This window comes from Poecilia reticulata, chromosome 4 (assembly GCF_904066995.2).
Source record: "Poecilia reticulata chromosome 4, P_reticulata-male-v2, whole genome shotgun sequence".
Taxonomy (NCBI): domain Eukaryota; kingdom Metazoa; phylum Chordata; class Actinopteri; order Cyprinodontiformes; family Poeciliidae; genus Poecilia; species Poecilia reticulata.
This window is the reverse complement of record NC_088833.1, coordinates 19,242,652-19,269,355: the sequence shown is the minus strand read 5'-3', so window position 1 is coordinate 19,269,355 and position 26,704 is coordinate 19,242,652. Positions and strand designations below refer to the sequence as shown.

The 26,704-nt window shown below is 41.9% G+C and overlaps 1 protein-coding gene across 3 annotated transcripts in view; it reads left to right on the top strand.

The window, feature by feature from the left end:
* Nucleotides 1-26,459, top strand: part of tle2a (TLE family member 2, transcriptional corepressor a) — a 48,130-nt gene extending 21,671 nt beyond the window's left edge. Inside the window, exons 3-20 of one of the 3 annotated variants that reach the window (XM_081606436.1) lie at nucleotides 7,564-7,627; nucleotides 10,858-10,902; nucleotides 12,938-13,000; nucleotides 14,623-14,727; nucleotides 15,241-15,457; nucleotides 15,824-15,840; nucleotides 16,935-17,030; nucleotides 17,466-17,510; nucleotides 19,011-19,172; nucleotides 20,109-20,235; nucleotides 20,978-21,183; nucleotides 21,547-21,623; nucleotides 22,685-22,934; nucleotides 23,035-23,282; nucleotides 24,698-24,845; nucleotides 24,933-25,083; nucleotides 25,255-25,331; nucleotides 25,456-26,459. In XM_081606436.1, the coding sequence (XP_081462562.1) occupies nucleotides 7,564-7,627; nucleotides 10,858-10,902; nucleotides 12,938-13,000; nucleotides 14,623-14,727; nucleotides 15,241-15,457; nucleotides 15,824-15,840; nucleotides 16,935-17,030; nucleotides 17,466-17,510; nucleotides 19,011-19,172; nucleotides 20,109-20,235; nucleotides 20,978-21,183; nucleotides 21,547-21,623; nucleotides 22,685-22,934; nucleotides 23,035-23,282; nucleotides 24,698-24,845; nucleotides 24,933-25,083; nucleotides 25,255-25,331; nucleotides 25,456-25,563 (2,206 nt within the window). In that variant the 3' untranslated portion in view covers nucleotides 25,564-26,459. The remainder of the gene's footprint in view (nucleotides 1-7,563; nucleotides 7,628-10,857; nucleotides 10,903-12,937; nucleotides 13,001-14,622; nucleotides 14,728-15,240; nucleotides 15,458-15,823; nucleotides 15,841-16,934; nucleotides 17,031-17,465; nucleotides 17,511-19,010; nucleotides 19,173-20,108; nucleotides 20,236-20,977; nucleotides 21,184-21,546; nucleotides 21,624-22,684; nucleotides 22,935-23,034; nucleotides 23,283-24,697; nucleotides 24,846-24,932; nucleotides 25,084-25,254; nucleotides 25,332-25,455) is intronic. The other 2 variants (XM_008406955.3, XM_008406953.3) reach the window with 2 other exon arrangements.
* Nucleotides 26,460-26,704: the final 245 nt, after the last annotated feature.

Sequence of the window (26,704 nt, the reverse complement as noted above, 5' to 3'; positions counted from 1 at the left end):
AATTGATGGGTATCGAGGCGTAAGCTATGTAATGCCTGCATCAAGGAGTTTTTTTTCATTTTTGTATACTGATTTTATATATATATATATATACTTTAATCTACTCATCCAAAAGATTAGTTCAAGTAAGCGTTCCTTATACACTCATACCTTTTTCAACATATAGCCACTTCATCTCTTACAGTTTGTTGAAATCTAAATTTTGGAGATGAGCTTCCTTAAAGTTTGAAGGCCTAACTTGGCTCGTTTGTCTTGCTTTACCCCTGAAAAACTGGTTCTATATTTAGTAGCAGTAATTCCTAAGGTGTGTTTTCTCTATGCTATTTCAACAGAACTTCATTATGACTGCTTATGGCAACTGGCAAAGTGGAAACATCTCAGAGGTTCTAGCCCATAGTTGTGCGGAAAGTGACTTGGGGTCTTTCTCCACAGTGGTTTTTTTCTTTTCCCCAGTCAGCATTGGCCAGGTTTGTCTCAATTTGCAGATCCTGCTCAGTTCCTCCAGTCTTTTTAAACCTCAGAGGTGGCTTAAGCCAGGCCAACTCGGGTATTACGGGCAAGCGATTGCATTCATTAATTGGGCCATGCATTTACGTTCCTTTACAAGCGAAGTACTTGGTAGTACTTGCAGAAAAGTGCATTCAGTGTCAACTGGACGGGACAACCTGCCACAGACGCACATACCGAAATTTTTTTGGAGAAGCTAGCCAACGAGGGTAAATATGAAAATGACCTCCACAGCTCTTGTAGCATCATGTTCCCACATTCTTGCCCACGTTCTTGCCAGTATTCACGCCCACATAATGAGGAACGCGGTGCCGATGGAGACGCACCCAACTTGGCTAGAACCAAACTAGACATTAACCGGCTAGCGTCTCGGTGGAGAAACGGCTTGGTAAAACGGCTCTTGAAGAATATTTTGTTTGGCACTGAAAATTGTGGCTTTAGGTCAACAAAACATTCCTCCTATGGTATTAAAGCAGCTGTGATCTAAAACCTTAGTAAAGTCGTCGCTCATATTTGTTAATCTGTCACTGCAGAAGCATTCTGATCCTGATGTTCTGTTTACCTTCCTTAGTGGAAAAGAAGCTTAAATACATCCTACGCCAAGAGGAAAAGAAGTAAATTTCCACCAACCAATCAATAACCAATACTTCATTAACACATTGGATTAAGATCAGTCAATTTATGGTCTTTACTTCTGATACTTTTCCAGTGATTACTCTTGCAAACAGAATTAAAGACCTCTAAACTCAATGATCCATATTTCTATTGAGTTGCAGTTTTTATTTGCACCTTAGAATCTAAAGGCTGTAAAACATGTCAACACACTATTAAAAAAAAAAAAACCTTTTAAATTAATTGACTGGAGGATTTGCTCACTGTACCACAGATGACCAAAAGCTGAGATCTGTAATTTAAAGTCTATTGCAGTTAAAGTTGACAGAAAAGCTGAATTGTGAAGCTATTTTCTCTTGCAAAATATAGAAATTATTAGACATTGGCATCAGCACTAAAAGTAAAATCTGTCTGAACTCTCTCCCATGTCCTTTTTAAAATGGCGATGGATGAACTCGGTGTTGCAGTTGTGTTAGAAGATGAGCAAAGGCTTTAAATTTGTTGTATATCTCACCTTCTTACTCTTCTCTGTGATTTTAGAGTCTTGTTTACGCTTTAAATCCAACAACAGTCTGCTCGTCCAAACTATACTTTGACTTAATTACTCCATTGACCCTCAAAGTTGGCTTGCCCATGTACAAGTAAACTTATTCACCAAAAAGGAGCCAGATTTCTGCCTTAGTATTTTGTGAAAGGAGTCTTCTGTTTGTTTTAAAACTACAGTTGACATGCTGCATGCTAGTTTGCAAGTGGCTTTTAATAAATCTATTTGATCATATTATGTAATTTAATTTTAGAAGCCATGATATTTTTACTCACAGTTAACATATTGTTTCTTACTGATCCATGCCTAGCCCTAAATCAACATGTTTTATTTATTTTTATTGCTCCAGACCTGATATAATGCCATTTTATTCTTGACACCAACTGGTTCTTGTATCTTTTACTCCTTCAAAAAAAAGATAAAGCATTTTTTATTTGTTTAATCATCTAACCCTACATTTGTTGCCAGTTTTTAATACTTGACATCTGGGGATTGTTGTTCAGCACTGGAGCTTCAGCCCGGTATGTACACACAAAGCACTGATTGAACAGGCACCGCAGAATTGTGCATGAGTTTTTAAGCATTTGATGGAACAAATTCTTCAAAATGCTTATGTTGGGCCAAGTTTTAAGCTGAAAATCTGTCTGATTGTAGAGCTGACACTAAGCACCTTATCCATCTATTTTCTTTGCCATCTGCTTTGTCCTGTTCAGGGAGACGGGCAGGGCTGGAAGTTGTCCCAGCAAACGGCTCACAGGAGGCCATTGCAGCCAAGTGGACATGACTTGTTGATCAATGTCAGCTTAGACTGCCAGTTTCCCCAGCATGTATGTTTTTGACTGGGGAATCCCAAGGGTACTCAAAGAAAACCTGCACATATCTTGAGAGAATTAAAGACCTCCAGCATGGATCTCATGAGAGAAACTGGTGAAAGTTCTGGTACCTTTTGGACGAGACTTCAAGTTGGTATTGAGGATTGTTGCGGGTTTTAAAAAACAGTTTCATACCAGCTTATTGCTTATTGTACCATTTAGAGGGTTTAAAGTTCTTTTGATAAGATACTGGAGTGACTGGATGGTACTATAGAGTACCACAGTGTTACCATTGCCTTCCTTGTTTCTGAGCATTGCTGGTGAGAGAGATGTAAGACGGCTACAACAGTTTTTATCTCATTTTGTGACAAATTTGGTTGTTGAAAAACTCTTCTGGTTCGAGCGTGGAAACCAGAGACCAGCAAATCTCAGCTTGTTTTTCAACCCAATGTTTCTCTTTAAAGAGCAGAACTGCAGAAGAGACATTATTTTGTCACTCCTATTGAATTTATAAGTTAATTCTATATTCTTTTTTAACCAAAATTATCAAAAATAAGAACTGTTAAGGATAAAAGAATTGCAAGCTGTATTTTAATGGCAGTATGAATAATTGCTGCTCTCTTGCTTTTCAAACAAAACAAATGAGATTTGTTTTTGATACTTTGTTATACCATGAAAACTTGGCATTTTTACTCGAGGTTAAACTGTGGGAAACTCAAATCAGCTCATTCCTACCCTGGACAGGCAGCCAGTCCATCACAGGACAAATGACAAATGAGGCAAACGACTATTCATACCAACATGTGTTGGACAATATTGAATAAAATGTGACCATTATTTTTTCTATTTAATTACTTGGTTTTCAACATTGACACTTAAATGCTTATGATGGGAGGATGAAAGAACATGGAGGAGAAAAATTTTTCAGGACAAAGATTTTTTTTTTTCATCTGTGCTATATTTAGGAGAGGACGGTGTTGAATCCTACATTTTCACTTATCTCCTCGGTTCTCTGCCTTTTAGTTAATATTTAATTAGATGTGTTTAGTTGTCAGAGTTGTTTAGTCTGTCTGTTTTTGACTTGTAGCATTTAGTTGAGATCTGCTTACATACAAGTTCAGTTTCACCTAAACGTCGTCACAGTGCACCTAAGTGAAAAGTTAGGTGAAAAATTAGTCTGGACCCCGGCTTACTAATGAGTTGGAACACGCAGATTTTCTTTGAAAACAAAAATCTGTGATTTACAGACATGTCTTGAAAATAATCTTATTGGTTTGGTCAGCCACATTAAAGTCTTGGACTTATCTGTGTGTGTTCTTGACTTGATCTTGGCTGAGGTGGTTTTGACTGCAACACCACTTGCAGGCTCCTGTTTTCCTTTATACTGTCCAATTATTTATGCCAGACAAACATGTTCGTATAGAAAATTCCCTTTTGGAAAATAAAATCAATAATTTTTTCAGATTAACACAGGATCTCTTTCCAATAGCGAATGCACCACTTCAAATGTTTACTACATTTTTCTCAAGGAATAGAATTAGCTGCTTCTGTCTGCAGGCTTTCATTAATGCGTGTGGGTGTTCTCTGCTATTTATTTATCAGCTCTCTCTGTCTTTTTGGTTCTATATATACTTGATATATTCTAGTTTTTGCACAGTTTCTATGTGCTTGTGTTTATATTCTGCATGATGATATTGTGTGACTAACCGTGTGCATTTGTAGATGCTGCGTGTGTGTGTGTGTGTGTGTGTGTGTGTGTGTGTGTGTGTGTGTGTGTGTGTGTGTGTGTGTGTGTGTGTGTGTGTGTGTGTGTAGTTGCTGTGCGGTACTGACAGAGCTGTCTGGCTGCCTGCAGATTTGTAGCACATTCAGCTGATCATCTTATCTCCTGTCACCGCCAGTGAAAGATTGGAGCGTCCAAGCCCACCACAGACACACACACACACTCGTGTCATATCTGCTCTCGTGTCTTTCTCCTGCTCGCTCATTCAGTCTAGTTTCATCCCCTATTTGCCGTCTTTCTCTTCGTCCTCTGGAACTTCTCTCCCTCCTCTCAGTAAACGGTGCTCTGCCAAACACTAATTATTACAGGCAATCACTCCAACAAGAAATGCCTACTTCCTACTTGCTTCTCTCCTCCTCTCTCTCTCCCTCATTTACTCCCTCCATCCAACTCTTTTGTGCTCCCACAGTCACATAATGGTTACACACTCGCACTGTAATTTCATTCCTTGAAGTCCATTTTGTGAGGAAAGGTTATTGCTTTCTTGGTGCAACCTGCAGGTCTTTTCCTAAGCAGAAGAGCTGTCAGTATGTGGGTGGATGTCTATACATTAGCAGTGCAGCTTTTTAAAGCTGTTGTCCAGTGCCAAACACAAATTTTTCAAGTGTAAAGAGAGGTTTTCTGTCTATGACTCGTGTTGAGATTTATTAGCCAGAAACTAAATGTGCTGAATCAAGTGGGTTTTGACATTGGACATTTTAAACATGCATGTGAGTGTGTGTGTGCGCATGTTCTTGAGGATGCAGATACTTTCTGTATCAGAGATTTCCAAAAACATCCTGTCAGCATTTCCAAATCCAGCTTCCGCCATGCCAGACAAAACGATAAAACGGATCAACTTTATTTTATGGTTTGCCTACGATTAATACGAAGTGTTGACAATCTGCCAAAACATAGAGATCAGGGAACATTTATAAAACACGTTCTATGCATTTTAATACATAGAATGTGTTGCTGCTCAGACACTTTAGTTTTTCTTCTCCTTTTCATTCTGCTTCATAAACTAGTTAAAATGAGTTAAAATAATCATGTTAATAATAATGGTAGTGAGAGAAACTAAAAAGTGGTCCTCTCCTCTGGCAGCTAGCTATCTGGTGACTAAGTTATCATTTAGTTGGATGTTTGCGCTGTGTTTGTATGACGTTAAATGTCATGTTTTAAGGATGGTTAAAACAAGCTACAGTATCATCTCTACTAGAGCTCAGCAATAAATCATATATCGTGATAGATACAGGATCAATATCAATAGAAAACATGATGCAAAGTTCAACTGTGGTTCAGAACCCCACAGCACTCTGTGGGATGTAGATGGAGGAAAATCTCACCTTCTCATGGCCAGCTAAGCTAGGTCAGTGGCATAAACTAGCTCACCTCCTCTTTGGCTGCCTAGCAACAACCTGTTGAGTAACTTGTGCAGCAGCAGTTTCAGGTATTACCTCTGTGTCTCATAACTGCTTATAAATCAAATAACGGTGCTGAGTGAATGAGTATATCAACTCAACAGGGAACTATACAAAAAAAGGTGACCAACGCTTGCGTCTAATCAATAATTATCTGTCTTGAAACCCACTGATTGACCTACAATCAGTGGGTGGTTTCCGGGTCGATTCCCTGTGTCCTTTTGTCTCTATAGGTAAGACACTTTATCCCCCTTGCCTGCTGGTGGTGGTCAGAGGATCTGGTGGTGCTGCTGCTGCATAGCAGCTCCGCCTCTGTCAGACTGCCTCTGCTGTGGCTACTATTCAGTAGTTTGCCACCATCAGTGTGTGAATGAAGTGTGACGTGAATGTAGTGTAAAGCAAAGAAACTGATTAGAAGCACAAGCCATTTATCATTTACGTTTCTCGGTCATATCGTCCAGCCCTAATCTCAGTTTGTAAAAACACCTGGTTTGTCTGTGCGTTTCTAAATAGATATATTTTTTTTCCTTTTAAAAAATTAAGATTTTCATGTTGGATCTAATTTGTGGGAAAATTAAGTGCACTAAAATATTAAGTAAGATCAGTAAGTTGTCGTCTTAAATATTTTGTGTATATATATATATATTGAACTCCTGCATTATTTAGATGGAGAGCAGTGTACGCTCAATATGTGAAATTGGGGGAGTAGTCGAAGCGTTTCAAGTTTTTTTTGTTTTATTTTTTTTATGTTATAAATTGAAGAAAAAAAAAAAAAAACTGGTAGCTCCATACAAACAGTTTCACCAGTTCTCAGCCCAGCTGTGAGCGAATCCTGCCGAGAGCCAATTCCACTGTAATAAAATCTGGAGAGCGGGTGTGAGGTTTAATCCTCGCAATACTTCTTCCACCACCACCTCCTCCTTACTTGTCGTCCTGCTTCTCTCCCTCACCTCCCTTGTCTGCTCAACTGGCTGGCAATGATAAATGAGTCAATTATGAGCGTGTGCACACGCGGCACTAGAGGAAGGGAGCGGACGGGGACGTTATTACCTGTTGCGGCTGGGGGTAATGTTGCGGTATTAATCATATTCTAATTTTCTCCCACCAAACGACCCTCTTTCCACCCACCTCCAGTGTCCCACCTCTTCGCAACAACAACCAACCCCCCCACCCTCCTGTTACTCGCCCCCACATAATCAATCAATCTGCTACCTGCAAACAAGTTGGTGTAAACTGCCAAAGGCCCAAATGTACTGGCTTGCTTGGGAGGGAGCTTAGAGGTGGGGTGCAGCAGCAGAGAATTATTTTTGAGGCAGAATGAGCAGGAAACGTAAAAGGGACAAATTTATGGGTTTGGACCTGGAAACGCCTAAATATGGGTCCAGTGTTTGCAGGACAGCAGCTTTTGATGCAAGAAGAAAAAATATTTCCTTCTCTAATTTTCTTATTTGCTCCACTTAAAGCTGGAGCTACAACTTGAATTAAAAATTCAATGTGAATGAGGAGCAAATTGACACTTAAGACAGAAGGGTTTGCAGATAATTAGGAAAGCAGTCAAATGGGAAAGAAGGTCCATGGATGTACTGAAAGTTGTCCAGAGAGAGGGAGGAAGTGCAAGGAGCAAAGAGACACCTTGGATGTGCCTCCCTGCAGTCTTGGCTGGGTTTCAGGCTCCAAGCGTGACTTTGTCTATTTCTGCTCTGCTCTGAGGTGATAATGGGCTGTCAGCACTCCAGTCACCCTGCTCCCTCCTCCCCAGTGAGCGATGAAGGGACAGAAGTGGAAAGGGGAGGGGGATGAGAACAGGGCTGGAGGAGTAATTTGTTATGTCGCTAATTGCATTGTGTATTTTTATTCGGAGGATGATACACCAAACAGTTTGTTTTCTGCTCTCCTCTGTTGCAGTTTGAAACTGGAGTGTGAGAAACTGGCCACGGAGAAGACCGAGATCCAAAGACACTACGTTATGGTGAGACGCCTCTTCCAAAAACAAACGCAGCGCCAAGTCACAGAAATTGCTTTCAACTGTTTGTAGCTGCCACATAGCCAAAGAAGGAAAAAAAAAAAAAAAAAGATTGAAATTTCAAAACTGGAAAATGCATGCACATGAAATTATTTTGTCTGCTTATCAGACAAACTGAAAGTTATGATCCCACATTTTGAGCAGTTTTACTTTGTTCCAAGAGATTTTTCCAAATACCACCAGAGCAGTAGTAGTTTTAATCATTTTTTAAGAAATGTAATCATAATCCACAATGTTACTATATGGCAAAGACGATGTGAATCTTTTTTAATGCATGTATGCAGGTTTATTTTCCAGAATAAATTTTTTATAGATTAATTTTTTTGTCGTTTTTTTTATAGAACTAATGAATGATGTAGCAATAGGTTTTTAACATTAGATTAGTAATTTGTTGAACAAAGAAAAGCTGTCACTTAAAGGTTTTTGTGTGTGTGTAGGTGTGTGTGTGTTACAATAATCCCATCTAGAGCTGCGTTAAATTGCAGTCATCTTTACAATGGTGTCTGAAAAACTGCAACATTAACTGTACGTGTGCAGTACAAAAAGTGTACTTTTTGGCTTCCAGTCACCTAAATAAGAGTTGAAGAAAACAGAGGCACCAGCTCTGACATACCAGTTTAAATTCTGACACCTTGTTTTTCCTGGAAGGTCTAAAACACTGATGAGAGAAGTACAGATTGATATTAAATATTATTCCTGCCTTTGGTTTTTAGTACTGTAAAAAGTGTGTTAAAGTACGTTATATGTTGCTTATACTAAAATGAGTTGCCGTTCTTAGTATTGCATGGATTGGTTCCTCGAAGTTTGTTGCCTTTGCTGCTGTCAGATAAAGAGGTTGAGACCCACAGCACTGGAACGAGAGCCATACTAAGTTCAAACAAGCCAGTTTCAATGTGTTCATGCATGGTTCACATGAAGTTTGCAGTCCATGATTTTAAAAGTGATAAAGCAACAAGTTTTCATAAAATGAGGAGAAAAAAAACAATTTATTTAAGTCCAATAACACAAGGAATCGGCAGCTCCTCTATATTTTCATTTATGTTGTACTTTATTATTGATATCTAATTATTTTCCATGTATTACATTTTATAGATGAAAAGTTTTCACTTGGGTTGATTTGCATTGTTGCCACAATTATGGAGCTGAAATTTTCCAGGACAATATCATGAAATCATCATAGGGGGAAAAAAAATACTCAAAAGAATAAATATTCTGACATGTACTCAAACAGCAGATTTTTTTTTCCTGTATGAATAAGGGGCCAAAACCCTTGGTCCATCTTTGATTTTTAAGTCTGCCATCCCCCCATGCCCTCTCCATGCCAAGTCTTGATTTACTTGTGATCAAAGCCAAGAAGCAGCACAGCTGACGGAGTGTGAGCTGCCCAGAACCTGCTGTTCCAAAAAAACAGCTATGTGGCAATCCTGGCACAGAGTCTAAGCTTGTGAGGGGGAGGAGATGGTAGCTGGCATCGGCTCTTCTTTGCCGGCTGATGATTTGGGGTAGTTTGGATGTTGCTAAGCAACAGGCAAAACTTGGCAAAGAGCTGCTAGGCGGAGCTGCCAGGGAAGGCATCTTTTATGGAGGCTTAGAGGCAACACACACACACACACAGAGACAGAGGAGTGTGTGCTCACTCGCATGGCTCGATTTAAAACATACTCGCACCAAAGCATGCAAAGCACATAGGTGAACACGCCCACACAGTTGTAGACTTGTGCTTGAAACACAAATACGTACACACAAACACACACACACACACTCACTCATATGGATGCTGACTGCCAGGAGAAATATCTGGAGACAGGGGACCCCTGCCATCTCCTCTTCCAGCCTGCCAGCCTGTTTTGGCTGCTTCACTGCCAATCTCCTCTCCCCACTACCAGCCGCACTGAAAAGCAAATGTCAGCCTGTCACTTTTCAAAGCATCTGACTTTAAAATGCTCTCCTTTTTGTCCATCTCTGAGGGAAGAGAGGCATCCTCAGCCATCTCCTCCATCTCCTCCAGCGTGTCTCGCAGCTCCTCGCGCTTTAAGATAAAAGCAGCGGTCCAGCGGCTCACATTAGACCTGATTATCGCTGTAGTTCGTCCAACCACAATTTCAGTGCATCATTTTGTATTTCTGGCTTGGGTTGAAGTGACACTAGAGCTGCTTCAGTGCCTCTGACTTCAGCAGTCGAGGTTAAATTAGTGGCGATGTGCTTTTAGGGACATACTGCACCTCGGCGTGCACATGGTTGCACGCCGAGTCTGGCAGCAAAAAGTTTCCACTTTCCACTGGCTTGAATTTTTTTTCTCTAGTTTTATTTGGAGCATTTTTGGATTTGGTCATTATAGACAGGCTTATGCAAAGCACAAAACCTCTCTTTTCTAATATCCTGTTGTTTTATGGGTAAGCCCAACAAAGGTGTGTAGAAAGGAGCACTCACCTGTTTTACTACATAGTGATTATTTTGTTGTTGTTTTTGGGATCGGAGGCTCAACATGTTCTGTGACGGTGCTGACAGTGAGGTTGTTAAAGTCTAATTTGTTTTCCTTTGTGTCTGTCCTATTCCTGTCTGCTGCACAGTTATGCTCATGAAGTGTTTGTATCTAATACAACATCACAGATATGCAGCTTGGATGAAGTAGCTTGGTTATCATAGCAGAAACATCAGCAGACCGCTTGCTCTTCAGCTGACTCCCGTCTGACTTACATAATTTATATTGTACGTAGACCCTACTAGATGTGCTGTGATACTGCATCACAGCAGTCCTTTGTGATGCATATTGAAATTTCAGCGATGCTTGCAAATCAAGATATTGTGCAGCTATAACTAATGCACAAATTAACTATCATATTGGTTAAGATTAAATGGTATTTGAGCAGATCTTTGGAGTAAAGCTCTGATGGGAATGTGTTTCACTCTTGACAGTTTACAAATATGTTGAGGATTCATTGTTCACTTTGGGTTTTTCATCTAAGCTCTTGGCAATAAAAGAATATCTCTGTTAACTCTGTTTTATGGCCATTTTAAACCAGAAGGATGAAACTGTAGGCATCTTTGTTTCGGCAGTAAATGAATAATCACCACTTCATATCTAAAAACGATTCAAGCACAAAAAAATAATTTTAGCCCTATTCTTTATTTTGTATAACTACGATCTTCTCCTAATCTTCTCCTTTTTGTTTCAGTATTATGAAATGTCCTACGGCCTTAACATCGAAATGCACAAACAGGTGAGTCATCTCCTGGTCTGCTGCTTTGCTCCGTTTCTCCTAAAACTTGGTGTGTGTGTTTTTTTTCCTGATTTCTTTCATCCTTTCACCAACATCCTTCTCAGCTCTGAGTAACTCTTGTTTCCAAAAAAGTGTGTTTTTCTTTCTCCGCTGCTAATCTCAGTTTTCTGATGGACTTCTAGAGCATGTTTGCGCTGTGGAGGCGTTAATAAGATCCACAAACAGAATTCATTTCTCCACCAGAGCTAGAGGAGAGCTCTGCCCTTCCCTCTTGCCCAACATTAATCCCTGTTTGTTTCTCCCGTCATTCCTGCACTGCTCGTTCTCCCCCCAAACCCCCATCTTTCTGCCCGTTTTCTTAATGCTGTTATTTCTTAATCTCTCCTTTTTATTATTATTATTTACACTATCCATGTCTCTTCTCCTCTCCATTGCTTCATTGATTTCTCCGTCTCCTGTTTGTCTGCATCCCCTCCTCCACCTCGGCCTCCTTCGCAGACATTCAGTCCATGCTGAATTTCGCTTTAAATCAGGTCACTGCCTTCCTGCTGTCTACTCTCTATCTTTCTCCGCTCCCTTTCTTCATTTCGCCATCTCAATCGCTCCGCTTTTGACGCGCCGCCACTGCTGCCTTTCCCCTCCTCCCGCCTCCACCCAGTCTGAATTCTGCCCCCCCTCCCCTCCTCCGCCTTTCTTCTGTTTCTCTTTTAACCATTTTTCCCCTCCATCCCACATCCATCCTTCGACAGTCATTTCCTCAACCCACTGTGCCCCCATTCCTCCTCTTTTCTCTCCTCCGCCCCCTCTTTTCATTTCCCCTCTCCCATTTCATCCTACCCTTCTATTCTCCTCCTGTAGATTGCTCATGTTCTCTCCGTTTTCTCCCCCTCTCCTGAAGATGTCATTTAGTAGCTGAAGTTCTCTAACAAGAAATCATTGTGTCTCCCTGGGGGTGGGAGGCTTTGGGGGGGGGCGGGGGGGGGGGTGATGGATTCAGAGCATGGAGGGAAGAAGGGCAGGGGTTGGGAGTCCAATGGGGAGAGATGAAGCTAGTCAGAGCAATGAGAGAGGAACGCAAGGAAAAAAGAAGTGGGGGGGAGGAGGTGGAGGGAGGGGAGGAGTTCAGTCCAGCATCAATAAATCACTTAAGAGCGGGAGGCTGAGGGTGTGTGTTTGTGTGGAGGTGGAAATGGGCATGCATTCTCCCACACACAAGCACACACTTCAAAGAGTAGCTGCTGTCAACAAGATAAACAGCCTGCAGCTATAATGATGCTGTCATGATCTCTGCATGCATATCATTACTGGCCCTAACGGCCTCGTTGGACCGGCCACCGAACACGCTGGTGTGTGTCAGAGCTAACACCACGGTGTACGTCACACTGATTACCGTCCGGATGGTAAGGAAGAATGGATAAATGAAGGGATAATGGAGGAAAAGTTTGCTGCTGGCAATGTTTTAGAGTGTGTCCTGGTAGACACACACACACACACACACACACACACCCACAGCACAAAGAAGACGAGACCTTCAAACCCAAAACCCTTCCACCGAACGGGGAACACGCACTCACAAAACCGTACATGCATAAATACAAACACACAGAGACAAAACAGACATGCAGAGACACACACACACACAAGATGGGGTTTGTTGTGTCTTGTCTTTGTGCACACACACACACACACACGCACACACACACACACACACACGCACACACACACACACACACTCTCTCGCTCTCTGTGTGGGCTGGTTGTGGCCACAGCAGATGCTGTCCATGAATATTTTAGCCAAACTCTCTGGCAGAGTTTCCATTTGCATGGACCAGATGTAAGCAGCTGAAATATTTACCACTCCGGCCCTGGGAGAAGCAGGCCAAAACTGTGTGTGTGCCCGTAACCTTCACGTCTGCGTGCGTGTGTGTGTGCGCGTTTCTTTGTGTACATGCTCGGTCTTGGTGGTGTGATTGTTTGTGTGTTTATTCATCAAAGTGACAGTATCTTTTTTTTTTTTTTTTTTTTGCTCTTTCAGACAGAGATTGCCAAGCGGTTGAACGTGATATGTGCTCAGCTCATCCCCTTTCTGACGCAGGAGGTGGGACACGTACACACACATACGCACACCCCCCCCCACACACACACACACACACACACACACACACGTGGACACGCACACACTCTGTATTCAGTTCTCCGTCTCTACGTTGTGACAGGAACCCACACAAAAGTGGCCGTGTCCACATTTATCAATATCTGTCTCAGACACACGCGCACACAGAGCTGCAGATGGACAGGACAGAGCGGTGTGCCTCCATTTAGACTAAAGAGCAATATTTTTTAAAAACAATGCTCATCGAAGGGTTTCATTCTACACTAATTGTCCAAGTTGTCATGTGCTCATTGAGGCACATCTCAGAAAATTTAAAGGTTCAGTAATTCAGTTGAAAAAGTGAAACTTGGGTGTTTTCAGCGTTTCAAGCGTTTATTTCTGTTAATTTTAGAGAATACGACTTAAAGCCAATTAAATCCCAGTTTTATTTTCAAATGAAATTGTAGTCATACAGAGTCAGTACACATTTGGGATTCCTTTTCATGTATTACTGCATTGGTGCTGCGTAACATGGAAGTGATCGGCCTGTAGCTCTGCTGAGGCATTCAGGAAGCTCAGGTTTAATTGCGGCCTGTCTGGATTGTTGGGTTTGGTGTTCCTCATCTTACTCCATAGATTCTCTATGGGGTTCAGGTCAGTTTGCTGGCCAATCAGAAACAGGAACACCAAGATTATTTAACCAGCTTTTGGTGCGTGCGTGCGTGCGTGCGAGAGAGAGAGAGAGAACTGCCAGAAAATAAAATCGCACCTATATAAAACCAGCCAGCTGATGGAAGCGTGACATGCTCAAAAGTTTCCCAGTAGGTGGCTGAGTTGACTTTGGGCTTGATAAAACAGAGTGCACCGACACCAGCAGATGAGATTATGTGGAAACTTCACACTGCACCTAAAAGAACCTGGATTCTACTCCTTTGCATTTTTCCTCCAGAAGAAATTAAACACAATGTTTGCTTTTGTCTAAAAATAAGACTTTGAACCTCTTTTGCAACCAGTATTTCATCTCCTTGTCTTCGCTAAGATGCTTCTGATTTCCAGTGATTGGTTTACCAGGAGGAATGCTGTCATCCTAGTCCACGTCGTGGACACGTCTGAGTTTGCTGAAGAACAAACTGGAACTTTTCTCCACGCCTTGTGAATCTACCCTAAGCTCTTATATATGCTTTGCTTCATAATCCTTCATGTTACCTAAAAAGGTTTTTCTGCCATACTTTTTCCTTCCATTTAACTTTGCATGAATGGTCTTCGTGAACAGCCAACTTGTTGTAATTTACTCTCTTTAAGAAGGATAAACCATCTCCTTGATTGCTTAAGACATAATACAGGCAGACATTTTTTTTGTTAAAATTGTCATTTTTAATTAGTCAAGTGTTATTCCGATTCTTGGGTTTTAATTAGCAGAAAGCCATAATAATCAAAACTAACAGAATGAAGACTGGAATTGTCGCGCTGCGTGTAATGAGTTTATAAACAAGCTTTACTTTTTGAATTGGACTTCTGAAATTAATGATCATTTCGATGATGTTTTAATTTATGTAAATGCTCCTGTTTTTTTATGTAAAGTTAGCAGACTGTAAGTTGACTGGTTGATGTTCTGGTTTGATCCGCAGCACCAGCAGCAGGTGGTCCAGGCCATGGAGCGCGCCAAACAGGTGACCATGGGGGAGCTAAATGCTTCAATAGGGGTACGTGGGCTCCCCCCTCTGCTTCAGAGCGTGTGTACCTTATACTCCCATATTTTATTTTTCCTCCTTTTTTTTTCTTTTTGCAGCACAAGCCAACCTGTTGGCATGCGCTACATTTTAAAATGTGCCGACTTCATCGGCTCATTATTCGTTTTCAAACTACGCTCATCAAAAATGGAGATTTGATTTCAGACCTCACTCGAGCGTCAGTTCAAGAAACGTGAATGCTCCCAAAATAAGTCGATTTAAATGTTTGCTGGCGTTTTTGCAAACTTCGAAAAAAAAAAAAAAATTATTTTTATTTCAAAACTTTAATCAAAATTTTCACCACAGGGTTGTTAATTGTGCCACTGCTTTGACCTTGGCATTTCTCCTTATGTGCACATCGCAACAATTAGTTCCCCCCTCCTCCTTTCCTCCTTTTCCTCTTCTTAATTACTTCCAGTGAAACCACTTCCTCCACTCCTTGTAAGTCACCCAAGTTTCTCTCGTCTTTTCTTTCTCTCTTGCTCTCTGGGTTTGTATTCATTCTCCCGTGTGCAGCAACAGCTTCAGGCCCAGCACCTCTCCCAGCATGCCCAGGGTTTGCCAGTCGGCCCACACCCATCAGGATTGCCCCACCCCGGTCTGGCACTCGGCGGAGGGTCCGGCCTGCTGGCCCTGTCCGGGGCTTTGGGGGCCCAGCTTGCAGCCAAAGATGAGAGGGCACACCTGGAGGCGGTGGCGGCAGCCTCCGCTGCTGCAGCAGAGCACCACAGAGGTATGCTTTAAATGAGGCGTGACATTCTCTTTGTGTTGCAGAGCTTAGAGGGTTGATGAGTCCAATGTTCAGACAGGAGCCAGACGGCATTTTTGAGGCAAAAAAAAAACCCACAATGCTGATGTAGGAGGAGAGTAAGCATTAAATCTTGGCGTGGTTGAAATCTGATTGATTTTTCCTTTGGAGCGATGTCAGGACATAGACATAGTTGCTGGTAATAATACTCCTTGGGGATATTTCTGCACATTGTATGAAGTAACGGTGAATAACTTTATGATTATGTGCATTTCTTTGTCCTTTCTCGCCCTTGCTGCATTGCTGCACACTTCCTGGATGTGTTGGACGTTTTATTCCGCACCTGAATAGACCGGGAAGCCGGACCAGTGAGTGCAATTTACACCCCCACCTCACTATTGATCACTCGTGTGAAGCACAGTCATACCTTCCCACCATTTTGTTCCACTAATTTTCATAGTGGGACACCTGATCTAAATTGGGGAGCTCTTTCCATAAATGCTGGAGTTAAAAAAAAAGAGCTAAAAATTTCACCACTTTTTATATCTATAAAATGTTAGATGAAAAGTTGATTTCAAAATTCATTACATTGCCTCAGAAACGTGTTTAAAATCCCTGAAACTTTTCGTATTTTGTCACATTAAACTACAAATTCAGTTCATGGGAATTTTATGTGATGGAACAACACAACGTTTAGCAAAATAGTTGCTGATATTGCTCTTTTCCACACCAATAGTTTTTATTCACAAATTAATCATCATCCTAAGATAATTGGTGCTAATGGAATTTTTTGAGGAGGATAAATATTTAACAACGCAAAGCCCTATATCACATTTCTTCCACTTTATAATCATACACAACTTCTTATTGGTCTGTCACATGGATGTTTATGGGGTTTTTTTGTTGCATTTCTATCTTTGTGTTCCGAACTTGATTTGTGTAGTTGTCGAGGAGTTGGATGCTAAAAATTAGCACAAAACAATCCAACAGTACGTGGGGAAAAATATATTCTAAAACACGTCGAATAAAGTTAAAAACACAAGGTCACGTCCATCTCTTTTGTTGTGTTTTGAAACTTTCCTTGTTGGAGCGATTTTATTCCACAATGCGCTCACATTTGTTTTCAGCTTTTGACTTTAGCTCACTCCCTCTCCCATCTTCTGCACTGCCGTTAAGAAAACTCTGCCTCCCGCTGCTTCCCTCAGTGGGCCGGCCAGTCGATGCAGCCTGATATTCTTTCACATTCATCTCTGCGGCTCATGAGCCTGACATGATTTATGCACTCCCCCTCACCTCATTATCATCCTCTTCCTCCCTTTCCACCCTCACGCCCTTTCTCCTACTCCTCTGTACTTCCTTGCTTCATCTCCTCCTCTCTATATAAATTCCTCCTCTCCATCCTTCATCCTCACGTGTGCAAACGCTCACTCTTTTTGCCCTTTTAACCCTTCCCTCTCTGCAGAGCTCCCTCTCCAACGGGGACAAGGGCCGCTCAACAGACTACCTCAGCAACGGCAAGAAGAGGAAAGCTGAAGAGAAGGAGTTCATGACAGACTATGTGAGGACACTTTCATAACACTCTTAAATGTTTGAGTAACTGCAGGAAAGTTTCACCCAACTCCTCCAATTCGAGTCAGATAAAAGACACGGTGTCTTTTGTGCAGTGGAAGACCAGCAGACTTTGGGGAACTGCCCTCTTTCTATCTAAAATATTTACAGTTCTGACTCTCTGTACTGTTTTCTTGGAGTAACTGTGGAGGATCACATAGTCGAGTGAGTTTTAGCCAATTATGTTGCTTGAAAGTAGAAAGTCATTGATTTGAGACTTGTTTACTGTACACTGTTAAAAATAGTATAAGGGTCATTTACATTTGTGCTGCTTGTTTTTTTATCTTCCTGTCAAGTTTGTTTGTCTATGCTCTCTGCATACAGCAGGTAACCTAGGAGTGTTTTATTTATTTATTTATTATTATTATGCCCTTTTCTCTCGCAGGGCAGCGATGCGGATAAGAGCGATGATAATTTGGTGGTGGATGAGGTTAGTAGGCGGCCGCCGGCCTCTGTTTGCTTCACTTGACCGCTTTCATCAGCATGCACCGTGTAAACACAGCCAGCAGACTCACATGAATAGGAATAATGATGCCCGCCTCTGCTTCTGCCTGACCTCATTTAGACGCACACACATCCAAAACGCATACAGGTGCACAATCTGAGCTGTAGCCTGCGGTGTTTAAAAAAAAAATAAAATTAAATTAAACATACATGTACAATCCTGAAAAGAGGAATTTTTCTAATTAGTTTTCTAAAGTGTTAAAAATCAAGTAATACTTAATGAATTTTGTGTTTGTTTGTTTTTTTAACTTTGATATGCATTTGTTAGATTTATCTCTGATTTGACAAGATGCACCTCTGTTCTAACTTTGAGTCCGTCTGAAATTATGTTTTTAAATTACTGGCTGAACACGCTTTTTACTTCTTTTTGGACTCTTGACCAAAACCTGAAATAAAAGTGCAGGTTTTAGTAATTTCTACAAATCAGATCATGACTCTTAAATCAAAGAAATATGACTTAGGAAGGACACTCAAATCTCCATTACAAACACAAGAGTTACAGATTTGGAAAAGGACACACTGTTTTGCCCAAATGCCAAAAAGCAGTAAAGGTTTTTTGTTTTCCTTGTCCTTTGTTTCTCTTGTGGATCCTGCATTCAATACTTCTGTTTAAACTTCAAGAAAAAAAGTCTAGAAGTTTGATGCTGGAAAAGTATGTAATTTTGATGTCAGAAGGTTCAGCATCCACTGAGGCTTAAGGTCCTTTTAGGGTGCTTGAGGATTTTGTTCAGGCTGACATGCAGCCAGAACAGCCTCTATAAAACAGAAAGGGTTTGAGCTCAGGTCATAGTTTCAGTCTAAACCTCCTGTCTTGTAGTGAAATGCTCTGGAAGATCATGTCGAGATGAACATCAGTGAATTGTCAGCAGGCTCTGTAACTGCAGGATATAGACAGAGAGGAAGATGTAATGAAAGACATGTTTCTAAGTTACCTGTGATATGTGTTAATGATCAGTTAAACATGTATGAGTCCAGGTTAGTAAGAGCTGCTATGTTTTTGAGGTAACTTCCGACAGTTTTTCTTACGTGAAAATAGGATTTCAAAATCTACAGCTGCTTTAAAATGTCTTGGAAAATGCGTTAAATCATAAACAAGCTGCTTCGGTGAAGTAAAGAATCTCATTCAGAGTTTGTTTGTTGGTTTTTCTTCAAAGAGAGCATTTCCTTTAAAGGTTGCGCTGAAATTCCTGAACTTTAAACCTGAATCTTGTTTAAAGTAAAACAGAAACTTTAGCTGCATCATTTAGTTTTTACTCTAAGCAGACTTTGGTTCGCTGTGAGTGCAGTGGAACAACCCTGACAAACAAAGCAAAACAATTTCAAAACCTGACAAATATCAAATGACGTATTAAAAAAAAAATGAAATGGGGAGCTATGGCTTTTGTTCTTTTGTCATATTTAATACATTGTTGCATTTTGCATTCAGGACCCATCATCCCCCCGCAGCGTGCAGTCGTACTCGTCAAGGGAGAACGGTTTAGACAAGATCCCCCCGTCCCGTAAGGAAGGGCCCCCACAGGCCAGCCCCACCTCCCTGGCTTCATCAAGCAGCGCTCCGTCCCCATCCCGAGGCAAAGATCCCCCACAGGTAGATGAAAATATGTGCTGTCAAACAAATCTCCGCTTTCCTCTTCAACACCACATTCACATGTGCAGCTACACGTAAAGCGTTTCTTTCTGAGCACATCGCTTTTCCATGCTGCCACACTGTTATTTTGCCATTTTGTTCAGGATCAGTAGTTTCTCACATATTGTGCTACAACCGTCCAGCCGTCCCTCAGCGATTGCGTTGCCACTTTGTCATTATGGGTTATATTTTGCAACTCATTTGCCTTCTCAGTCTTTTTTTTACTGTTGAATTTTTTGTGTGTGTGTGTGTGTTTTGCATTTATGTACAAATCCCTATAAAATGCAAGTTATTCTGTTGTTCTAAAAATAACATACCCAGAAAAAAAAATAATAATATGTAGCTGAATAAGGGAGAATAAAAGAGAAAATGTACAAGATTTGTATGGACATTTGTGCATGAACACCTTGATTTTAGTTTTTAGCAGCTGTATAATTATCAAGAGTTCAGTGCTTCTGCCTCTCTGAGACAGTTTCAACTTTCAGTACTTGTCAATTATCCGGTATTAATTTGTGTTTTTGACACTGAAAAAGTTTGAAAAGCAAAACTAAAACATACACCAAATCCAATATGCACTGGGTGGATGACAATAGGGAGGTTCAATGAATTTTAAGGGGAATCAATAATTTAACCACTTGTGATTTTGTTAAGCGATAAACAGTTTATTTTTTTTAATCATCCACTGAACAAATCTATTGAAATTAAATGTTGATTTTTCTTCTCTCTAAAATGTCTGTGGGAGACGATGCTGCTGCACTGAAAGCACTTATTTTATTTTGTAATTTTTACTGGAGCCAAAAAATATTTTGAGCACTGTTGAATGACTGAATATAATGAATGAATGTTCTGTAGTGAAATACCTGCCATCACATCTCTGCCTTTATCTCTGTCCTCCAGAGAGAGAAGTCTAGCACCCCTGGTATGAAGCCGGGGACCCCCATGTCTCAGGAGTCCAACACCCCGGGTCCGAGTGGGCCCCCACAGTTCAGACCGGTTCCAGGAAAGCCCGGTGTCGACCCTCTTGGTACTCGCGTCTCTGAGCTTAACCATTCAGTAGCTTTAATGCTAACTCTGTAATTAACAATCTGCACTCAACAGATCAATCAGAAATAGGATTTCACTTTTGCACTTCAGCCGCAGTGACCCTGTTCCTTGCAGCGTCGGTCAGAGCCCTGCTGCAGTAGTTGGTATGAATGTCAGCCCGCTCATCTCCGCCGACCACCATCTGGACTTAATAAGCAGCTGTGGGTAGAAATATTCAGCGTGCTTCACTTTTTAAATGGAAAGATTAGGAGAGGTGATGGACTGTGACTGTGAGCCGCTTCATAATGAGCCTCCATCTAGATTCCACTGTATCTTTCTCTCGCTTTTTTTTTTCTTTTTTTCTTTTACACTTCACTTTTGGTGTCTGCTCCAATTTTGCACACTCTATTATGCATGCGAGCAAGCATATATACACAATGCCGACGGTGGACATAAAGGATGGGGATACATACCGACTTACCACGTGCTGCCTCCATGCAGGACGCCACGGTGGCCAGCAGGGGTCAGTAGTGGTCCAGTCCTGCTGCTTGTTCGCAACTCGTCGGTCACAGGTGTCTGAAAGGCTCATTTTTAATAGATTTTGCATCATGTTTAAGCCGGTGACAAAAATCACACGGAAGGATTCTGAATGACTGACGCACTGAAATGGTTCCTTCAATCACAAATTTGTTCAGACGTGTTCTCCAGAGCGTTAAACACTCTTCTGTCTCCTTCTCTCCCAGCTCTTGGTCTGAGGAATCCCCTGGCAGTGCAGGGGGCCTACCCTCCGGGGGCTTTTGGCCTGCCCCCTCCGGGGGTGAACGGAGATCTGCCCGGGGCGGGGGGCTACGGCGCCGGCCTCCACCTGGTCTCCCCCCAGATGAACGGAGCGGCGGCGGCGGCGGCGGCGGCGGCTGCAGCTGCTGCGGGCTACGGCCGGTCCCCTGTGGTGAGGCTGGCGCGCTGCAGATAATTTGTCTTTGCAGTGTCACTGTCATATGTTGGTGCCTCAGCATATAAAGCTGTCAGAAAGGTCAAAAATCTGGATATTTATGGAGAGGACATGAGTGTTTCAAAGGAAAAGCAGCTGCAGTGTGATTTATCTTTAAAAATCTGGCAGGCTGTGACCTTGCCTCTTAAAAACCTCTTTGCTCTTTTATTATCTTGTTTTATTCAGATCTTTTTATCCAGATACTGTTGCTGTATTATCCATTTTAATGAGCTAGTGCTCTTCTTTATGAACCACTGTCTTTTTAGTCTCTCCTTAAGCCATTTTTTTTTTTATTATTCTAAGGCATCTTATCTGCTGCAGGTGGGCTACGAGTCTCCACACTCGCATATGAGGGTCCCTGGGCTTCCGGCCAGCCTGCAGTCGGCCTCAGGAAAACCGTGAGTTTCCTCTTCCTAATTATTAAAATCTTCTCTGGTTCAAAAGTGGTCCCGCCAGTTCAGCAGAAATTTCCAGCTCAGTGTTCAGGTCAATGGTTAGATTGTTTTTTTTTTTCTTCTGATTTTCAGTCTCAAGCAAAAGCAGGAGAGATAGAATCCTTAAAAATCTCCCAGGTTTTCTTTTGAATTATGTGATTGTGTCTCATATACGATACATTCAAGATGATGATGAGATTTTACCAAAGACCAAATATGGCGCTTTTTAAAAGTATTCATCCTGCTTGAACTTTTTCACATCTTCTCCCTTTACAACCACAACTTTCAGCATATTTTTAACTGTAATTTAATTTGTGATCAACAAACTAAAAGCGCTGGAAATAAAATACTTGGTATGCGAAATGTTGTACAGATCAAAACCTGAAAAGTGTGGTGAGCTTTTACATTCAGCCCCCTTTTTTGATACCTCTAGATTTAAAAAATATAAAAATCACGAGTTGATTTCAGAAGCTACTTGATTAGTAAATAGACTCCACCTTTATTTCACTGAATTTCAGTATAAATACACCCTGAATTCACATTCCTCACTGTGAAGCTCGGTATTGGCAGCATCATGCTTTGCAGATGCGTTTCTTCCTAAGGGACGGGGAAGCTGGTCAGAGTTGATGTGGAGAACGATGGATTGAGAAGAAAATTTGTCATTTTGAAGATTTTAAAAGTGGATATTAACTGCTGTTCAATATTCAGTATGGCTAAATTTGAGGTATTTTGCAAAGAACTCTGGGTAAACGGTCTTGCCTCTCTATGTGCAAAGCTAGTAGAGTGTTTAATAAAAGATTTGTAGCAAAAAATGTTTTGAATATTGAATGGGGTGGGGCTTAATACAAAAGCCTGTATTAAGCCCCCCCCTCTTTTCAGGTTCAGTATCTTTCAAACCACATAGTTTTATTAGCTTTCTGCTTTGTCATAAGCACAGTTAAACACAAATCCAAAACAAAACCATCACTCTTGTTTTAATCGTGAATGCATCTTTCAATCAGTTCTTTCCTCTCTCCTCTTCCCAGCGCCTACTCGTTCCACGTGAGCGCCGACGGCCAGATGCAGCCGGTGCCATTCCCCCCCGACGCCCTGCTGGGCCCGGGCATCCCGCGTCATGCCCGTCAGATCCACACGCTGAGCCACGGGGAGGTGGTGTGCGCCGTCACAATCAGCACCTCCACACGCCACGTCTACACCGGAGGCAAGGGCTGCGTCAAGGTGTGGGACATCAGCCAGCCGGGAAGCAAGAGCCCCATGGCCCAGCTGGACTGTCTGGTGAGACATGATGGGAGATTGGAAGTCAAACGCAGCAGCAGCATATTTTATTGCACCACGTGTAAACTTAACGCACTCCACACCCTCCGTGTCCAATCAGAACCGGGATAACTACATCCGCTCCTGCAAGCTGCTGTCTGACGGTCGGACCCTGATTGTCGGAGGCGAGGCCAGCACGCTGTCCATCTGGGATCTGGCCACGCCGACTCCCCGCATCAAGGCGGAGCTGACGTCGTCCGCCCCGGCCTGCTATGCCCTGGCCATCTCCCCCGACAACAAGGTCTGCTTCTCTTGCTGCAGCGACGGCAACATCGTCGTCTGGGACCTGCACAACCAGACGCTGGTCAGGTAGGAGCAAGAAACGTCAGATCAGTCTGAAACCGTTTCAGTCAGACGAGGAGAGCAGATCGAAACTAAGAAAATGAAAATTAGTTTTTAGTAAGTTGGCGCTGGTTGAAGTGGGGAAGAAGATTTCTGGCAAAATCAACTGTTAAAAAGGCAGATTTCTGGTTTTCAGCTGAGCTTGTGTCTCACTTTATAAAGTGTAATTTGGAAAGTTGCTGCCAGGTTATTAATGATTTTACCATACAGCGCTGGATAAATACTCCCAAAGAACCATTTTCTTTCCCCACATTAGCACTGCAGTCTTAAATCTTCTATCACCGAATTTCCAGAGAAGACGAGCCATAAAATCATCCGCAGGAGACATTTCTGCTACTGCATGTTCAGCTGTTTATCTACATGCAGTGCTGCAGCAACTATTAGCATCTGTTGCTCATAAAACAGGCAGGAAACCTCCAGGACAAGCTCCCAGAGGACCCATCCTTTAGTTTATAAACTGACAAGCTTCAGGAAAGATGACCTGATATTATCTCCTCATGCATCTAAAATGCTGACAGCACCAAAATGTAACCGAATCGCATACGTGGAAGGCATAATAAGTTAGCTAATCCACACGTTTATGCAGATATTCATGAAGATTTCTCTGTAGCTTGAATAGAAAATTTAGGAAATGTATCGCCTCTTTCTGTTTCTGTGACTTTGTACCACAAGCAGTGATGTCAGTAATGCATTACAAAAACACATTACTCTAATCCGACCACTATTTTCAGTAATGAGTAATCCAACACGTTACTGTGGTTCAAATCCAGTAATCAGATTAAAGTTACTTATTCAAATCACTGTGTGCTTCTATTACTTGGAGTTTTACAGACATTAGTGGAGCACACAAAAATGACTAAAGTTTTTTTTTTTTTTTTAAACCATTAAACAATCTCCATTGTTCTATAAAATAACTTGCAATTAAGTAAGTATTGGCAAGAGCAGGTGCTTACAGTAACTAATAAAGTAACTTGTAATCTAACTTAGTTACTTTCCAAATCAAGTAGTCAGTGAAGTCAATAAACTACTTTTTAAAGAGTAATCTGTAATCTTTTTAAAGTTGCTTTTTCAAAGTAACTATGGCATCACTGACCACAAGAGCATCAAATGTATGAAAGGAAAAATCCTGTAATTAATGTAGGTGAACCGTCTCCCTGCACTGCAGAGAGTTTACAATAGAGGGAGGATCAGACATTTACAGAAAGAAATGTTCAACTTGACATGATCTGGGTCATGTGGCTACTAATTGTGGAAAAAAATAAAACATTTTTAATAGAAACCTTAAGTTTTCAAAGCACCGATCCTTCCGTCACATTTTAACCACTTTAGTGGAAAAAAAAAACCACTGATGCCTGATGGGTTTCATGTCCTTTTTTGTGCAGGCAGTTCCAGGGCCACACAGACGGAGCGAGCTGCATCGACATCTCCAATGATGGCACCAAGCTCTGGACGGGAGGGCTGGACAACACGGTCCGCTGCTGGGACCTGAGAGAGGGCCGGCAGCTGCAGCAGCACGACTTCACCTCACAGGTACTCGGTCAGGACTCTTGATACCTGAAGTTAGCATCCCATAAATGACACAAAAATAAAAACAATCCGCCTCCCTGTGCGTCCCAGATCTTCTCCCTGGGTTACTGTCCGACAGGCGAGTGGCTGGCTGTAGGGATGGAGAGCAGCAACGTGGAAGTGCTGCACGTGTCCAAACCCGACAAGTACCAGCTGCACCTCCACGAGAGCTGCGTCCTCTCCCTCAAGTTCGCATACTGCGGTACGCGCACACACACACTGAAAACCTGCATTTACTACGTAACATTTCTTTAGGGTATTTAATCACAGAGAGGTAAAACCTATTTTACTGCCGGTCAGAATCATCCGTAGCTCTCCCCAGCCCCCCCATGAGGCTTTATCTGCTGACAGCAGCGTGTGTTTTGTCCTGTAGGTAAATGGTTCGTGAGCACGGGGAAAGATAACCTCCTGAACGCCTGGCGGACGCCCTACGGATCCAGCATATTCCAGGTAGAATCTGTTTTATTTTCACATGGGACACAATAGATTTGACTCAGCAAACCTGAGAGCTTCAGTTCCTCTTTAAACCTTGTAGTTTGTAAAGCTCCCCCTTCCTCTTCGTCTCTCTGCACAGTCTAAGGAGTCTTCGTCGGTTCTCAGCTGTGACATCTCACCTGATGACCAGTTCATCGTCACCGGCTCTGGGGACAAGAAGGCCACAGTCTATGAAGTCATTTACTGATCTCTGATTGGCTCCTCACTGAAAGCTAACGATCCCCGGGGGGGGGGGGGCCAAGCCGAGGCCCCCCACTTCCTGCACCAGTGACTGTACAGGGTGTCGGCGGTGTGTGAAGAGCAAGAGACACTCAACTCGTACTTCGTCGTTTTGTTCGCGTTTGTGAGAAATGAGCGAGAAAGAGAGAGAGAGAGAGAGAGAAGCAAGGAGACGCAAAGTCACATCTCTGGAAAATAAACTTTGGTGTTTAATGCTCTGAGAAAGCTGGTTAGTCTATAGCTACGCTAATGTGGGATTCCTCCAAAGAACTTTTCTTTTTTTTTTTTTTAAACAAAAACAAAATAAAACCTCTGTAGTGCAAAAGAAGTTAGAAGAAAACATTTATTTTTTTCTTTTTCTTTCCCCTTTTGGATTAATTGCAAACAGTTGAACTGATTTGAATGGAGGAGGTTTAATTGGATCTGTCCTGTCGGGGGTCCAAGCCGGAGTCATCCCGGCTCTGTGTGAGTTCTGATCGGCACACAGCACATGTGGGGGAGCTCTACTGATGTTCCAGATACTTTTTGCTTTTCCTTTTTTTTTTATTTTTTATTTCAGCATCATGATTGTAACATTTTCTCATGTATACGTGACAGAACAGGGCTTAGTTGGTTTCCTCTGAAACATCCAGAGAATCAGACTGTTTTCATTCATTTAAAATTGGGGAAAACAATCTCGAATACAAGACTTGGAAGTCGGTTAAAACAACACGTTCTCTTGTGTTTCAGGGTAAGCACATCTTTCATTCAGTATTTCATGTTCTTTCGTTGTATTTGTTAGGGCACATACAGATGGACTGGCCTGTATTTTCATAGCTACCATTCTGATCCATAAACATGTAAATAAAGGTCTCTAAAGGCAAAGGAGATTGTCCTCTGACTTCATGTTTCTTTTAGAACATCGATTTGAGCATCTGCTTCTGAAAATCCAACAGTGTCCCGCTTTTTTTTTTGTTTTGTTTTGTTTTGTTGACCTTTGCCTGTGTTTGTGTGCTTGTGATGGAAGAAATTAAAATAATCGCACACTAGCGCAAGTTTTCCCAAGTCAGGCTTTTGGCAGATTTCATCTGGATGTTTCAAAGAAGGACAAAAAAAAAAATGGAAGCATT